This window comes from Galleria mellonella, unplaced genomic scaffold, assembly GCF_026898425.1.
Source record: "Galleria mellonella isolate WM207_F2 unplaced genomic scaffold, CSIRO_AGI_GalMel_v1 utg38, whole genome shotgun sequence".
Classification (NCBI taxonomy): Eukaryota; Metazoa; Arthropoda; class Insecta; order Lepidoptera; family Pyralidae; genus Galleria; species Galleria mellonella.
This window is the reverse complement of record NW_026442090.1, coordinates 5388203-5406608: the sequence shown is the minus strand read 5'-3', so window position 1 is coordinate 5406608 and position 18406 is coordinate 5388203. Positions and strand designations below refer to the sequence as shown.

General features: G+C 34.6%; 1 protein-coding gene across 5 annotated transcripts in view; it reads right to left on the bottom strand.

The window, feature by feature from the left end:
• Window positions 1-383: 383 nt before the first annotated feature.
• LOC113523053 (protein ECT2) overlaps window positions 384-18406 on the bottom strand; it is a 31317-nt gene continuing 13294 nt past the window's right edge. For 2 of the 5 annotated variants that reach the window (XM_026908916.3, XM_031913764.2), the window contains 18 exons: window positions 14272-14407; window positions 13185-13397; window positions 12545-12688; window positions 9963-11432; window positions 9527-9658; window positions 8790-9087; window positions 8396-8517; window positions 7989-8116; window positions 7585-7755; window positions 7334-7449; window positions 6880-7040; window positions 6487-6627; window positions 6273-6396; window positions 5627-5781; window positions 5301-5411; window positions 4300-4395; window positions 3326-3472; window positions 384-1681 (listed from right to left, as the gene is read on the bottom strand). In XM_026908916.3, the coding sequence (XP_026764717.2) occupies window positions 1565-1681; window positions 3326-3472; window positions 4300-4395; window positions 5301-5411; window positions 5627-5781; window positions 6273-6396; window positions 6487-6627; window positions 6880-7040; window positions 7334-7449; window positions 7585-7755; window positions 7989-8116; window positions 8396-8517; window positions 8790-9087; window positions 9527-9658; window positions 9963-11432; window positions 12545-12688; window positions 13185-13397; window positions 14272-14407 (3982 nt within the window). In that variant the 3' untranslated portion in view covers window positions 384-1564. The remainder of the gene's footprint in view (window positions 1682-3325; window positions 3473-4299; window positions 4396-5300; window positions 5412-5626; window positions 5782-6272; window positions 6397-6486; window positions 6628-6879; window positions 7041-7333; window positions 7450-7584; window positions 7756-7988; window positions 8117-8395; window positions 8518-8789; window positions 9088-9526; window positions 9659-9962; window positions 11433-12544; window positions 12689-13184; window positions 13398-14271; window positions 14408-18406) is intronic. The other 3 variants (XM_026908917.3, XM_026908919.3, XM_026908920.3) reach the window with 3 other exon arrangements.

The window sequence follows — 18406 nt, the reverse complement described above, 5'->3', positions numbered from 1 at the left end:
CGAGAAACGCTCCATAGCAACTAAATTCCCAGAAGCTAGGCTACCGAATGACATACCCCCCGCGTCCCTCAGAATAGTTCATGCAATAACCAAAACAAATGTCACCTTTCTTTTGAGACACCCAGTATTTTAGTACTGTAAATTTCAAATGGAACAAAATTTGAATCATACTTAAAGTTCAATAAAATCTTGATAGAGGTCGAAATCTAATATTTTTTATAATACCATTACCAATGTAGAAAAAGAAGTAACTTTTAATGACATAGCTTCTTATTAACTTATTCTTCATTTGCATTTGGAGTACCATTGCAATACATACATATATTTTGTGCGTTTATGCTAAATTAAATTACAGGTAATTCGATAAAAAAAAAAAACACGCGTGGTTGACAATAAATGTTTATTGTATCAATCATTTAAAATGTTTATAAATATAGATCTTTGTACAATGTTTGAACATACGTACACATGATTGCCAATACAAATAATAGACATTGTGAGACTCGAGCTGTCCGAGGAGACAACATGATGTATATTTATTAAAAACTAGATGTGTATCGCTTGCGCACCGTACGATATGTAAAGTGCAGCCACTATGGACTGCTTCACTTAGAAGATATTCAATACTCGGGTAACTATGCCTCCGAAGGGCAAGTATTTAGGAACGCTTTCAATCAATAGCAAAACAATTAAGGTAGGTATAGAATATAACACTACTTTAACCTACGACGCCTATTTCACGTTTAAATTAAAATATCACAATATGTACATATTATTAAGGAGTATCTCGTAATATCAATAACAATTACTGTGTGACACAAGCTTGTGTGAAACATTCTATTTACATTTAAACCCTACTTTGACTGATCCCAAAATGTCCATATCCGACTAAACACTGAAATTCGAGATAATTATCAAAATCAATAAGATTATATTTTACAATCACAATAACTTGAGACGAGAAAATATCATAATTTTACGCCGATTGAAAATCCTTTATTTTAATGGATTTAGATCCTGAGTCATACATTCTCATAAAATATACACTTTAACATTTTATATTCAATAATATAATCTTTTATGTATACAACACGTAATATTCGTTTTTATAGGCCGTTTAATGTAATAATACTATCAAATAATTTACTAATATTCTACCTTTTAATTCCAATCTGGCTCACACAAAGGCACTCCTAGCACGCATACAATACTCATCATCTTCACCCACTATATTTATTTTATAAACAAATAAATTACATTGAATTGCCACATCCCTGTTCCTGTAAGCATAATATTTAATTAGCACTGGATCACTGAACGTTATAGAATATAATCGCTTATGGCATAACCTACCGAAACGGGACACATAAAAGTTCAGCGTACGAGCCCCGCGTAATTAGTTCATTGGTTCACTCCGTTCTTCACACGAGAATATTCCGCGGCACATAAACTAATTAGCTTCGGAATTCCGTGGAAGAGTAAAAACTTTGGCTGATTCGAGTCGGGCCCGTGCCTGTGACGGACGTGACTAGGGGTGGCATCAGGCGCGGCGTGATCGACGCCGTCAGAAACGGCGCAGCGCTGCCGCTGCACCCGCCGCTTTTCGCGTTGGCTGCACCGACAGTGGCGCCACCAGCACCTCCGCGCCTTCGCCGCACCCACCACCGCTGGTGCCCATCTCCTATAAATCATATGCAAATTGATCATTGCTTTCATCTTGGACGTAATTAGAGAAGAAAGGTGTAATGAGTAGGTATTACCTACCTTGAAAATTGGTTTCTACTATTAATAAATAGTTATAACTGGTATTGATTAAAGTACGTTAATAACTTTGCCACCAATGTGTAACAGATTATAAGTGATAGTGCATGATACCCTTTAGAGAACCGTATTAATTTATGATTTGTACTTTTTAGACATATGGACCGTTTATTTTGAAAGTGGTGTAAGTCCATTTTTGAGAAAAATGAGCTATCACGTAATTCATGCTTAATTTAATGTAAATTTTTTATATATAACTAGTCCGTGTTTAATTTCTCAAAAAAATCCCATGTTTTGTACAACTTAAAATCGGTCGGTAAATGAAATTGCATAATTATCGATTATGAAAGTGGTGTAAGTCCAATTGACAGAGGTAGGTGGCATAGCAGATGGATGCCGATCAGTGTTTTGTTATTTTTCATTTATTTTATACTAGCTGTGTCCCGCGGTTTCACCCGCGGACGATTTGCATTGTTTCCCCTCCGTGTTTCCACTAGGTACTCGTAAATTAAAAGATAGATATTAAAAAATTAGAGAAATGTATTAAAAAATGTACAGCGCATAACCTGTGAGAAGAAAATAAATACGACAAGGCTGTATGACCGTTAAAATTTGAAAAAATCGCCCTGGAGCCTTTGTACCAAAATGCCAGACCTATTACGTACGAAAAATATAAAGACATGAAGCAGCTACTACCCTATATATATATATCTACGGTGCATCATGCATATTTTGAAACAGTACCACATGTAGAAAATAAGTAAATTCTTGTAATCAGTATCTTGTAATGACAATGCAATTGCCGTCTAAAATAAAATTTTATGTGTTGTATTTGTAAACAAAATTATATTAAAATGAAGTATATTTTAAGCGATATTTGATTTTTCAAAATTGAAATTAAACGATTTTTACAATTGTCTAATTTTGAATGTGATGTAAGTCCATTTACAGCACATAAATATGTGTTATCGTAGTCTAACTAGCCAAAAACAAATTTATATAAACAAATTAAATGTTGATAAAACAATAGAAACAATGCCAGACGTCATATGATTTGCCTGTATTTTTAAATCAACAAATATAGTAACCTTTAATTTTCTCGAAATAAAAGAAAATGGACTTACACACTTTCAAAATAAACGGTCCATATATATATACATAGACGTGTAGTGCATCTGGCATGTTTGCAGAGAACAGGGTTAATGTATTTTTTGCTATTTTACGTAATTATAAAGCAAAATTTCATGACAGATTAATGACAATATGTAATCATATTGTAAAGACTGTATTCCTCACTGCATACCTGACGACAAAGGATTTTATAATGAAATAATTTATATTAGTATTTTATAATTAATGTATATTTTAAGAATAATAATAATAGTTTGTTTAATTAATAATGTAAACTATGGGTATATAATATATAAAATAAAGAGATTTATTATTATTTATTATATCTAGAGAAATAAAAAAAATCTATTGATTATTTATTCTGATAGTTTTATTTAAATAAATTATTGTATTCATGATAGTTACTATATGATATGCAATCAAAGATACTTACATTGATATTATTGCAACTGGCTAGCTTCATCTGGGCAAGTTGCGAGGCGGGTGTCAGGTTCGCTTGGGAGCCGAAGGGTGAGATCATCGAGGACATGGCGCGTTTGAGTTTCGACGGGGTCTTATTGAAGGAGAGAGCGCGCCCCACCTGCATGCGTTATATTCTATTAATATACTGCACTTACGCTTGCAATTTTAACGTACTAATTCATTGGTTTATTATATTACAGATACGATAAGGGCTAAAATACAATTTATTTTTCTAACCATGTCTACAATCGACATGCCATCGCACAATTGGTAGTAAAATATGTACAAGAAGATTCTATTATCCATGCCATTATAATTGGTATCATAAATAATATTACAAATATTATAATTTACAATTATTATTTAATGGGTATACCGTTAATTCATGTATCATTTATTTTGTGATAGGTTAGTAATACGATGTTATTAGAGTGCAGAAAATAGATTACATGGTGAAAGTTCGGATAGTGATAAATATGGTGCGGAACTAAGATAATGTTAAACGATCCCAACAACCGAACGGTATGGCACGCTCACGAAATGGTTAACAAGTCAAGTGTAAAAAGCGAAGCATTACATTCATCATTCACTCCTCTAACTCGTTCTAGTTTCGTATAAAAATAGACGAGATTCGAGTTCTAAAGTTTACTCGGACACACGACATCCATCCCAGACAAAATTGGCCACAAAGACGCGTCGGTTAAATATTATGTTAAGCCAATAATGAGGCACTGAAAAGGCAATGACCAATTTCATAATTGCGTATACACTGATTCCTGTGTCGGTGGTCAACGATAATAGTTTATTTCCCTTCCCATTAGATGATAGGCTACGAATGGCATGGATGAGGCGAACATTTCGAGCACAGGAAGCAGCGCGAGATGTACAATTAGTGCGTTCGGGGACGGAAGTTGGCGAGAGGAGTGTGGCAGAGGCGCGTCAGACCTGTGCGAGTAAGTGAGCGCGCAATACCCATGTATCGAGCAGCCCGCTGGCCGGCTCGGGACGCAGCCAGCCGCTCAGCCCCGCCAGCGCCTCCAGCTACAACACAACACCGCTTCGCTTCATCGCTCGCCGCTACTCCTCTACTCTACTTCTACGCTCTCTTACTAAATTATAACCGCCGTACCTTTTGCTGCCTTTGCTCTTACGTACAGCGATTGGACAGTTGGTCATATTTGTAGTGGATACTATAAATATTATGATCTATGGCCGTTATTTACATAATAGAATTTTAATCAAGTTTGACCATTAATATGATAAACTGAAAAGTGTGTGACTATTGATACAAACAGAATTGTCGACAAGACACTACTAGCACTTGCAGTGAATAGTTTTGTAAACTAGAGCAAATAAAATAAAAGTGATATAGCAACGTGATTGATTGACCCAAGATCCAAATGGGCGACAAGGATGGTTTCGTCACTTTTTTGCATCAAGTTTGACTTTTTTATTACACGATTTTTTTTTGTGCAAGGAGCTATTTAGTAACTAATGTGTTTCAACTTTAATTCTAATTAAACGTTGATAGAATCTGTTCACTTCTTATTATATGTCTAGTAGTATGTCATCGATGATAGAAAAATTTGGAGAAGTACACTTTCATGCCTTAGTTACATAGACAATACTGATTGGATGTTTGCGAATATTCACAATGATATATTTTTTTATTTTGTACATCACTTACCCACTGATTATTGTTATTCATTTGTTATTTCTAAATGCAAGCTAAGCTACATACATTTTAGAATTCATGCTTAATTATTTTTAAATCATATTTTGATTTAATTTGTTTTTAGTTTGAAAGTGTACTAAACGGTCTCTACGACACTCAAGGATACGTTGGATATGCTGAACTGTAATGTTTACTAATCCACTACCTTTAATTACAACCGAAACCGAATTGATACTATTCAAATGGATAAATTAATGTGTCGATAATGTACCTTGATCCTTGTACGCGCGGCGAATTTCGAAACTTTGGATAGTGTGCTGAGTGCGAGATCGCTCGTGTCGATGTCTAGTTGATGTGACTCTAGGCACGCAAGGAATTTGTCCTGGAAATTAAAATTAAACATATCAGGATAAAATAGGTCATAAATAATTGGTAATTAACTAAATGTTCAAACTAACTAGTTTAGCAATACATAACAAACTATTAAGTCTACAAAAACTAGAAACTTAAGATACAGATTATGTAAATTAAAAAAATATTCACTTTCCGTTCCAGCTAAAGTACAGATTCTCATTAACAATAGATATAAAAACTTACAGCATCGGCTTTGCAGACAGTATTGGCCATTTGTCGACACAGCTGCCGGAGAAAGTGCGACTTGTCGACCGTCTCGTCAGTGATCATGAACGAGTATAATTTTTCCTTCAGCTCTTGGTTACTGCGGCACATTAGCGCGAACACATTGTGACAATCTGAAAGTCGAACATTAATTTAAAATTAAAAGCTTTTTCTTCATAGAAAAGGAGGATTTACCCTGCAGTGGGACAATGTAGGAAAATAACTAACCTCAATATATATAAAATTTGGTTTGAATAAAAATAATTCAGTGTAGAATTATTTAAAAAATGAACAGAATATTAGAAATTTAATTATGTTAAATAAGTTCTTATAATTAAAGATAGAGACAATAAAAAACAGACTTTATTGGTGACAAAACTAATTATTTTGATTTAAAAATTAAACTACTAAACTGATTTTAATAAAATTTCTATAGGACACATCTGTAAATAAGTCCTTTCAGATAAAAAAAAATCCAAATATGTTTAGAACTGATGGAGTTATAAGGTAATTTCCTTCTTTTTAAAGTCGATTGATAGTAACATGCGAAATTGCTGTTTCTTGTAGTCATTTAGTATAGAAAATAGAAATTATTATCCCATTGCTTTTAAATTAAAATATATACCTTCCGCTTCTCTTATATCGACGACTCGCTTGACAGTACTCAAAGGCATTAGCGATATGTGTCTATAAGGTTTACTCGACCGCATCGTACTTGTTCCATTAGTTGGACTTTTGCTGTTGAATGCCTGCAAAAATATAATCCACATGTCTAGTTAGTAACGTAACTGGTTATTATTAAAACGAAAAATTGATTGAAATGATAAACTATTACATACTTTGGATCGTTTCTTGCATACTTCCATAGTGTCTGTGAAGAGAAATAATACAAGATGGTCCCCTCGTCCCGATAACTCTTTGGATAGCTCTACTACTTCACAGCGTGCAACAAACGATCGATGTGAAGATACTAAATGTGGCTGTTGAATAAAAAAATTAAGTTAAATAAAGATAAATTATAAAAATCTCACATATACTCATATTTTAAATATAAAAATGTGTTTTTTTTTATGACGAATATGTGTACTAATATGATCTAATATAAAAAAATATTGAATAATTGAAATAATTTATGCAATATGTAGAATATTATTTCCAAAAAAGAGATTTAGTACTTAATTGATTTTAATATATGAGTTATCAAGGGATAACAATAAATGTGTAGTATTTACCGGACATTGCTCTATGTCATGATAAATATCGAACATTTGTAATTGCCCTTCGGTTTTTCGTTTATCTTCATTAATATGCGACATGACTTCACGAAGGCCTGCCAGAGCCGACACCAATGCTGAATGGTCTGGGTTGTTTTTGTGCGTATGCTTAAGAATATCTGCAAAAAACAATAAAAAACTATAGTAAGTTTTATCTATAAAACTACCATCAAAATCACCATCAACACCTTGCCTATATATTTTATTGTATTGTATTGTAAAAATCTTTATTGTACATAACTCAGATTAAATACTAGTAAATGATTTAGTATACAATGGCGGACTTATCCCATAAAGGGATCTCTTACAGTCAACCTTTGAGAAGCTGAAAGAAAACTGTAGAATGTATAAGGGTAATAACCGTACAATTAAAGATAAACTATATTATAATATAGATGTGGCAAATACTCACCATCCAGTAATAAACTTATACTAGGTAACCGTTGCACTGGTCTTATTAAAAGCTCCTGTAAGCTTTGTCTGCCGCACTCTGGTTTAGTCTGACAGATCTTCAGGAATGCATGAAATCTGTAAATAATATTTGTTACTGTCTACTTGAATTATAGTATTTTCACTATTGTCTAATTATCACTTGTTAGTCGAAGAAGTTAAAAAAAAATCACTAATATTTATATTCAATTAACTGACAAACATGCTACATACCTTGGATTCTCACGATCACATTGTTGTAGCATCTCCTTGGTGTTCTCAAAAAAATTAATAAAGGGCGGGTACGCTTTGAGCATGTCGGTAGTATATTTGAGTACGATGCGGCCAATGTTCGCCTCCTCGCTCCAATGCGTCTGCGTGTAGCGTAATTCTTCTAACATGCGCCTGTATTACAAACATCATGTTTAAGGATAGTTATTTCTTTTTTATATTTATTTGTAAGCCATAAAGGTGTGAGTTCTTATATTATTATAATAGATATTTAAGAAATATTATAAGATCTATAATTTTTCCCATGTTAAAATCTTTAAAAATATTCAAATGGCTTACAAGGAACTCATAAACAGTTAAATTCTAGAATTTTATATTTACAATATTGTGGTTTTCATCATACTTACTGATGCAATTCATATATAGGCGGTAAGTTTCCAAATATATTTCTTAGTTCTGTATTATTGAGCAATGCTTGGTATTTTCCGTTACTGTTGTCCTCCTCGACCATTTCCTCTAATGGTTGTTTGAACATCTACAAAGGTAATAAACAAAAAATAAAGTATTACTTGCTACTGTACAATATAATCATATATTTTAGTACATTATACAAGTAATCTTGAATATATAGTTTTAATTTGTGCCAATTGTAGTACTAACAATTCAGACAAATTGACAAACAAGCTGATAGCCCAGTTGATAGAAAGTGGTATCCATTACTTATAGACAAAAACATCCAAAAACAACAGTAAGGCTAAACAGTTATTTCAACAAAGTGCTATTACCTGTAACATGTAAAAGTAAGATAACTTACCGTGACTATAGTGTGCAGTATCCCTACGTAATTCGATTCCGTTTGTAATAACTCCATAAATACTTGCTGCCGGGGAGACATCAACTTACGCACTACATTATCGGGTACTTCGGATTCTCCAACTAACAACAAAAAATATGTATGTAATTTCTATAACATTTTAAAATAAAAGCAAAATTATAACTCGAAAGAAGAAGCCTTTCAGGTACTACAAAATGTTTAGATTTAAATTCTAAATCATATAGTAAGGTTTTCCCTTACTGCAGAGCTACATCCAGTGTACTCGATATTATATAAATTGTATTTAGAAGATTTGTTTGTTTCTGAAGTAAAAGCTAACTTCCAGTTGATTTCATCAATTGTAATCAGGCGCATTTTACAATGCTAGAATTACCTTCGAGCAGCTGTTTTCCGACAGGTGAGGGTGTGCTGATATCGAGTAGGTTTTCGGAGAGGTTAAGCAGCACGGTGTCGCCGACGGACGAGCGTCGCTTATGCAGCGCCGATTCACAGCCCCGCAGCTTGCGCTTGCGCAGCCGCTGCAGCTGCGAGGGCGTGCCGCTCGAGGCGCTGCTGCCTGCCGGGGCGCCCGCCCCCGAGCCTGTGCCCGACGCACTGCCCTCCTCGCCGCCTGCCGCCGCGGCCATCGCCACGCCGCCCACTGACGACCGCCTCGACACTTCCTCCAGGTACTGTAAAGTAAAAACATTATATAAACTTGTATATGATTGAATAAATGTTATCACATGTGTAATTGTTTACTTTTTTCTGTATTGCTATAATTATACCTTATAAAAAGAATATGGTCAAAATATGGCAAAAGTGCCTCAGCGCTGACTGAACGAGTGACGGTGAAAAGACTAAAATGTGATCATAAAATTCATTAATTTAAAAGTTGACATCGGCCACTCTGTAATTGGTATAACAAAATAGACGACAAATGTCGACAGCGGTTAGAATAGTGCGGCTACGCTGGGAGTTACGCGGAGACGCGGGTCTGGGCCAAGTCATATGTTGAACCGCCATGATATCGACTTATAAAGACTAAATTTTGTTGATACTTCATTAAGCTGTTCTGAACTTGAGAGCTAGTTATTTAAAGTTAAATTTATAGTTAAAAAAAAATCTTACATCTTTGAAGAGATAATCCTTTTCGTCCTGTGCTTCCTCATTTTGAACGGAGGCCCAGAACCACTCCGCCTTGACGATGTGCACTTGCTCCGCACACTCCGGTAACACAACCGTGTTGTGCTCGTCCACTACCTGTACATAAATTTAGGGTTATCACGGGGACTCGATTAGCTATCATCCACCACCAAAATTATAAACAAAATTCAACAACTAGTCCTCATCACATTTGATATACATAATAAATAGCAGACTTAGTTCAAGCCCTACAAAGCACCGAAAAACATAAGAGTAGCGGCACTTCATTCTAGTATGCATGCATACCTCCTATTGACTCGAATATAATTGAGCGTTTATCTCTTGACTAAACTACGGCGACGGTCGCCAATGATTCGCGCAACAAGCTACTATTTGGTATTGAATTAAATTGTGTTAGTACCGGCAGCAATATTCCATGGCATTGCGATATGGCGCGGGCGTCGCGGGGCGGGAGAGCGGCGACGGGCGGCGGCGGGGGGCGCGCGCCGGCGGGGAGGGGCGGGACGGGGAGGGACGGCCCGCCGCGGGGCCAAACGCTTTGGGGTGTTTTAAATATTGTCGAATCATCCAACTCATCCACGCAGGACTCTGTCGTCGGTGTCTGCGGTTCAGTGCTATCAATAGTGTCCACTTGCACAGGAGAAATATCTAAATTCATCGCGTCGAGGTCCCTCTTTGGCGTGGAAACGTTCCTCAAGTCGGCAGGGAGGTGACGTACGTCGACTTCGACGGTATTGCGTTCGAGCCTTTTCTCATATTTCTTTTTACGTTCGCTGCGAAAAGAGGCCGTGAACGACTTAACACTTCTGCGTAACTTCGAAGCAGATTTGACCGTTTTAGAACTGCGTATTGATGCAAATGAGATGTCAAAGAAACCAGACTGTTTGCTTGTGTTTATCGAGCAAATAGATGTATTATCGTCTTCTCTGATGGGGGAAGACGTGGAGGCCACGTACTCTCCTGCGGGATCGGTAGGTTTCACACTGTCCGGACTCACTGGTTCCACTGTAATATCTCCCGTTACTTTAGAGACTGAATCTTTTTTGCTTCTCTTAAATATGGTTGGTCTATTCTTGAATTTAAACGAATCTTTGATTTTTAATCTCTTTATCGATTTCCAGTTACTATCCTCGCCTTTATCTGGTGATACATTAGCATCTATACAGCTAACTTGAAAATTGGAATCTGTGGAATTGCGACTTCTCTTTTTACCAGAAGAAATAGTAGTATTTGAATGTTGTAACTCCTTCCCACCATTTGAACTCGGTAGTAAAAAACCGGTTTCATCCTTGGAATCTAAATCACATAAACTCTTTGTAAATGAAGAGTGCAGAGATCCAGCCTCCGTTAAACAATCAACTAAATTAAAAACATTCATGGACTTATTTCTAAAAACTTCTCTCTTATCTTTCGCATTGTATTCTACGGGACTACGTAGAAGATTACATATATACATATTTTCTTTGTCGTATGTTTCACATTTCCGAAACTCTATACGATCTGAATTCGATGTACTTTTATTATTGTCATTACATGCGTGTACGTTATCCGTAAACGATCTTCCTACTAAACTAGTAATACTGACATTATCTGTTTGATCTTTGGATATGGTTTGTTTTTCACTAATACTGTTTCTTGCAAGTTGGATGCGAGCTTCGCTCTGGCTTCCAGGAAATTCTTTAGGATCATCTACTTGTTTAGGGCTACCGCGGCGGCCTGAGAGCCTGGCTGAAAGTCTACGGTACAAAGAACTTTTGGGAGTAGACTGGGAGCGACTGGGAGTGGCACGGGATGGTTTCATCGAGGATGGAGTATTTGGGCGAGGCGAGAGGATAAGCGAACGACCGAAAGTCTCCCCATTGGCCATTACCTGAAACATGTGTGAAACACACCACGCAATGATGTAATGAAGCCATTCCAATATAAACATGCACGACAATAGTTATCGTTAAAGGCAGTTAGACACAGATAAGCTGTCAATAAATCTTTTTTATGTAACAAGTATATAAGTATGAGGAACATAGTCAGCCTTTTTAGTTATTCGTTGATGAATATAAACAGACAGTAGAGAATTATTGAAAAAGTGTTGTTATAAAAATGGTGTAGGTATCTCCAAGTAGTTTGACCTTCGACTAGTAAGTGCACAAGTGCAAATTGACAGTAAGCATACAAATGTACGTATATTGTGATTTTTAGACAGTGACATAATAAACACAAACAAACAAATTAATGACTATATACATAATGAGTATTAAAAAAAATTACGATGAGATATGCAAACAAATGATATAATAGCGGAATCAAACAGTGACGTAATTAAAAATGATATTGAAAAAACAATGAGAAAATCAATGGGTCGACTTCACGCCGTGTGGAATGGATATAGGAAAATGCAATGTAACCCTTCGTAACAAAATATTACTGTGTAAATCAAATTAGCCGAAACGTGGAAAGTGAAAACAAATAGTGACGCAAATAGTATTACAATACGTTCTCAAATAATAAGAAAAAAAAAATGGAAATAAACGAGATATAGACGAACTCTTGTAAGAAATAACGCCCATATTAGTGACATTGCCGCATGATCGGTAACAACGATTTGCACGCAAATTGTTAACCAAACAGTGGTTAACATTGAAATACGCAATCCGTTGAAGAAATAAGAGGGGATTGTGTGATATAATAAAACCAAATTAAGATACCATATATAGAATCTACTTGTAGCTAAACTAAAAATGATTTGTGTTCCCAGAAGTAACTACGTGCATGCTGACTTCATATACCATAGCTCAAATTAGTAGCTAATGTTACAATACAGTATAGAAGAAGGGATGTGTATAAAATATTTTTCCTCTATATTTTTATTAAAAAGGAGATTCTATAATAAAGAGAAAATTCTCATTAAATCTTGTACTTTTAAATGATGGCAATATGATTAAGTACCATAAAACTATGATAATAAGATAAATGAGGAGTACTCACGACATGCGTGCAGTCGGGGTCGTCGATGGCGCAAGTAGAGCCGCCGTTGCTGGCGAGCACCTCCGCCATGTGTTCCGTTTCATCCTCAGGGAAGCCCACGAAACATATTCGGGCTCCCGCGAACACCTTCAGTTTGTGCTCTTTCTGCAATTGTTACATGCATTTTTATTAATATTTACAATTTAATTACTATTTGGAAATAATAATATTTACAACGTAAGTGTTAATTCTGTTCTTTAAAGCTAAATCACAAAATAATAAACACAATCCATTTACTAATTTAACATTAAACGAGATAAAAGTTGAGACTTTTGATAAGAGTTTGAACTGTTATTATGACTACGGCTGTTAAAGATCCGTCAACTCTGTGAGAGCAAACTTTACATGAATATTTAATTTGCATGCACGAGACAATGTTAATAGTTCTATATTACAAAAAAAAGGCCATGCCGCAAAACAACAGCATGTAACTTGTTATGTTGAAACTATGTCTGTAAACAAAAGCGTTTAAATATCCATAGGTTTTAATATCCATCTGAAAAGCTATGGACACAACTAGTCCGCTTAGGGTACATTCTTTTAAAAAATCTGGGTTTAACATTAATTACATATTATATATACTAAAAATCATATTTCTTACAATTATAGCATCATCCATGGCGGAGAAGGTGGGGTCATCGCGGCGTTCCCAGCAGGCGTCCACCCATGATTTGGATAGTATAGGCAATCCGAAGCCCGACGCGTAGTGGTACTTGCGGCCAGTAGCTGCCGTTGCGATTAGGTGCGTCATCTTAACGCATGTATCTTTACGGATTGACCCTCCCATGTAGTGTATCAGTGTTATCAGGTACGTCTGCATACAATGTTCATAATTTATTTTCTACTATTTGATACTAGAATTTATTATTAAGATTGGCATAAGGCTCATATTTCTGCCCCCTTTGTACAAGGTTATCCATATGGGGAATAAAATATGTCACGATTCGTTTTTCATCCCCATATCGTGACAAAAAATAAAGAAAATAATATACCAATGATGCAATTACAAATGAAACTCGACAAAACATAAATACCAAAATTATTACTATGCTTTCTAAGAGTCTTGACAATCAAGCTGTCTGGCCAGGTATATCCTTTTTTATGGATGAGTTCCATGTCCAGTGGTGGGACAATAATGGATTAGGGTGGTGTGAATGGTGTACAACATTTTTTTAATAGGGGAGGGGGAGGGGGAAGGTTTGTTAGTATTTGAGTTTAACAGACTCATTACTAGCAATGTACCCTCCAATCAGGTCGACCTCCACGCGGTTTCCCCTCGAGACCATCGTGGTTAATTTTAGTGAAATTCGTCCAACTGAGCTGCTTTCATCTTCGCCTATCATCGTTCACTCTTGCCCCGCCAGCGTATACTGATAGCGCGGGTTACCATTCCATTTTCACCCATTAAAAAAAATTTACTAATGACTATATTCATAATTGTATTTAAATAATCGTCCATAAATTAAAAAGTTTATTTGAGATTTAATAAGCAACGTGATCTTTGCTTATCTTAATAAAAAAAAGTAGCTTTTTAAAGAACAATATCTCCCTATACTATAAAGCATAATCATGCGACAATATTAGATGAATATGTGATCCACAAAGAAAATATTCATCATGTAGCATTAAAATTGATGATATTCCCTTACAAGTTATAGACAATAAATAGAGGAGAGAATTATACTAACAAGTTCATCTTTTTTCCGAAATCCAGAAAAGCATATGACGGCACCACGCATCGACAGCGAATAAAGCGGGCGGGTGTTCGTTGGTTGTGGCTCGTCGCGCTCCGCCATTTGCAATACCGCTGTTGGACCCAACACCCTGTGTACAAATAAAAGTTAACAATTATACTGTGTTGCGAACACGAAAGTTCGACTACCACTATATTCGACACTTTATAAATAATATGAAAATAATAAAATGGCTCCCAATTCGTCAACGTCGTGATTTTTATCTTTTATCTTTCCTGTATTCTGTACTGTTTAATTTCTCGTCCCCATCTTATCTTTGTGAACGTTTTACTTTCCTTGACCCCACTGGCATGTATAGTAGGTCGAGTAAGTCCCTTATTCTTAAAATCCCTCCTCATACCTCCTCATGCTATAGTGGATCATTTACGGTTCATGCGGATAGACTATGGAACGCTCTTCCACTGCATATTCGTGAAAGTCAATCGCTGAATATATTCAAGAGCAGATTAAAAGAGCATCTTCTGTCCTCATAAACTTATTATGTCTATGTATGTATATGTACGTATTTTGTATGTGAAAAGATATTTTATGTTTATGTATTATTGTATACAGATATGTATGTATTTTGTTTTTAATTATATGAGTTACTTTGTATATATGGTCAACATATTTATTATTATTTAATAGAAACATCTATAATGTATCCTTCTATTATTGTACGCATACTGCCCGCAGGTAATTAATGCTTCTTTCCACTCAAGGTTTGCTGGAAGAGAACTCTTACAGAGTTAAGCTCGCCTGTTGTACATTTTTATTTTATATATATTATTTGTTTGTAATTTTTTTGTGTACAATAAACAATAAATAAATAAAATAAATAAATCATACCATTCAATTTCAAGTCCAGTCGCTCTTAATCATTATTAATAAAAATTATTAAAATTTTGTATACGAGTACAAATAGCATGTCACATAATGTATAAATGTCTACTATATTTGTTAAATATCAACAAACTAACCTACAATAACAATTATGAAATCAGAGATGTTCCTTCTTTAAGTATTCGGTACAAAACCTTAAAGACGAAGGTCAACATGATCATATAATTAACGAGCTCTAATTTATACATGTAAGTTTGAGAAAAAAAATGTCAATACAGCATGTATATGTTTGCTTTTATAAACGTGTTTACTTAATCTACTTTTTTACATATTCATGTATGAATCTATGACGAATACATATTAACAAATACATTCCAGCAGGTCATTGAAAATTGTATGGTTTACAAAAAAAAGCCAGTCAAGTGCGGGTCGGACTCGCAGTAACGAGTATTCCGTACAAAATCATCAAGTTTATTTTTCTGTAAAATAACTACAAATTTACGGTTTTTGGATTTTTTCCTTTACATGTGCTACCTGACATTCCTTCCTGCTAAATTTCATGATTCCAGGTCCCAACGGGACGTAGCCTATATGTTTTGATTCCCTTTGCGAATGTCAAAATATGCGATGTAAATGGAACATAAACGGCCGTAATTTTTGATTGCGTCGATTTAGAAGCTTGATTTTTACTGCTTTAAGAGATTGCAGACCTAAGAATATGATAATAATTTTAACTTGATACCTCCACGCATTCTTACGAAAAAGGGTCTTGACGGACAACTAAGTGATCTTATAAGGGTTCCGTTTTTTCTTTGGAGGTAAGTAACCCTGATTCATATATATTTACAAGTTTTACATAATTTTAAGTAAATAGTTCTAAATCTTATTATTTTTAAACATATAGATAATTAAAATCCGTACATCTTGTGATGGATAGGAAAATTTCGATGTTTTTGCGTATATGATGTACATAGTAGGTATGAAATTACATAGAGGTACTTAATATTATATTTCTATTCCAAACCAGACTAGTTTCCTTTTATAAATGCTAGTTACTAATTCATTCAAATTCTCCACCGTCACCTGTTGCGTTATTGTCTATGTAAAATATAGACTTTACATACAGAATAACGTAGATTTAATGTAAAGAATAAATATATAATTGGCAGTACAATGAACGACCAACACATTACATATTTTGACGTGGCTAGCGGTAAAAATGTTCAATAAATTATGTACGCTATTAAAAAAAGGAAGGCACGCCTATAATGTGCGCTTCCTATATCTAAAACGAAACTTTGTTTATACGTGTAAATGAAACTAAACCATCGTATTTATTGTTTATTGCATACGGAGTAGTTATATTTAAACACAATGGTTACTATATTTGCAACGGTATTTCAGCAATCCTGCTGCTATCGTCCCTAATACTATAGTATAAACTTGATAACATTTAATAGAATTCAGAATTAAACCTAGTCAGGCAAACCTATTAACGACAATCTGCGACTTAAGGTGTATATTCGATCCGTACTTTGTATTGTTCCACAATAGAGGCATAATAATTACTCACCCATGGTAGAACTACAATCGTTCCAAATAGGTACAGAGTCATTTACATTTTCTCTTCACATGATTGACATGGAAATTGGAAGACACTTGTAGGTATTTATATATAACGTTCATTAGTATTCTGCAACTAGCTATTGTCCGTGACATCACGTGGCATAATAGATAGGTAAAAGGAACGTTTTTTTAAAATCAACTATAATACGCACATAGAAATATAACAATACAAATACTATGAAATTTCTTTTTAAACTATCTCCAAAAGAAAGTTTTCAATTTGGCTGATTTTGTCTAATATTATGCATTTTATAGAATTTTAATTCTAGACGGTCACGAAGATTATAATTAAAAGATATCCCTGACAAACTAAGTACACTAAGTAGTACGTTAAACGATGAACGATTTAATATTCAACTATTTAGTACTGAATAGAAGAAAACTTGATAAACTAAGTTTTTGGTTAAAATGGCAAACAAGGTGACTGCCCACCTAATCAACAGTAATGACCGTCGTCTATACACATGAAAGAATATTCTGAGACGCTCAAGATATCGTTCACGCGTTGTCATTCCTGAGAACTAAGTTAAGCATTTATTAAAAAAAAAAAAGGAAACTGATTGCTCGTATTTTTTTTAAGTTACCAATCAAGTTACACATCCTGAAAAAAAAAAAGCATTGTAATTTGTATTGAATCATAATACCCTGATTAATATATTTTTCTCAAACGGAGGTGACTAAGAAAAACTTCTGCCATTTTCGCCAAATTCGAAAAACTTAGATCATTATTATATGATGCTAGTTGAATAGTAAAACTATGATGATATATAAGCAAATAAAAATAACAGCCAAATAGACAATATCAAAAATATAAGCGAAAAAAAGAAAGCGGTTATTTGATTATACATATATTTATACCAGATTTTTCTAGTTTTCTGAGCAGTCGCTAAGATAAATATACATGGTAGAATTGTATTTATAGGACACATAATTTGTCCCCAGAGACATGAATTAAAGTGTCCATGAATGTGGTGGGCGTCAGTAGCGGTCCCGGCGCCGCGGCACTATGTGCGTGACGTCACAGGATACCACATACACCGCCGGTTTACGTGTCGCTGTAGAAATAGTTGATGAGTTACTTTAATTCTATGCAAATGGGTAAACAATCGTTATGATTAAAATAGCCGTCATTTTATTCTAATTTGGTTAATCTTAGCCAATTTCTATTGCGAGTACAGTCTTACAATTGTATAATTTAATCATCTCTATTAAGAGCGTTCATATCGAAGCTTATCGAATACGTCAGAATTATGTCAATTTTCAAATACAATTGCATAATTTTTACTATTCAGGGTTCTATTTTTACTTTCATATTGTTTATTTTTATAGTTACCATATCTTTGAGAAGATAATAGTTCATGACTTTTAATACATAAAAGTTACTATGACCGGGACAGTATAATAATAATTATTCTGTGACTAGCTTTTACTAGTAACTTCGAACGTGTGGATTTTGTAGTTAAGTAAGCAGTCACACTTAGATGGCGTATCAAAATAAAACATACCCAGTGAATTTTAAATTAGACTTTTAAAAAACAACTATGAAATCCGCATTCAATTTGGTACAGTATTTTTGCACGATGCCGTAACAGATACTACAAACATAATTTTTAATAATTAT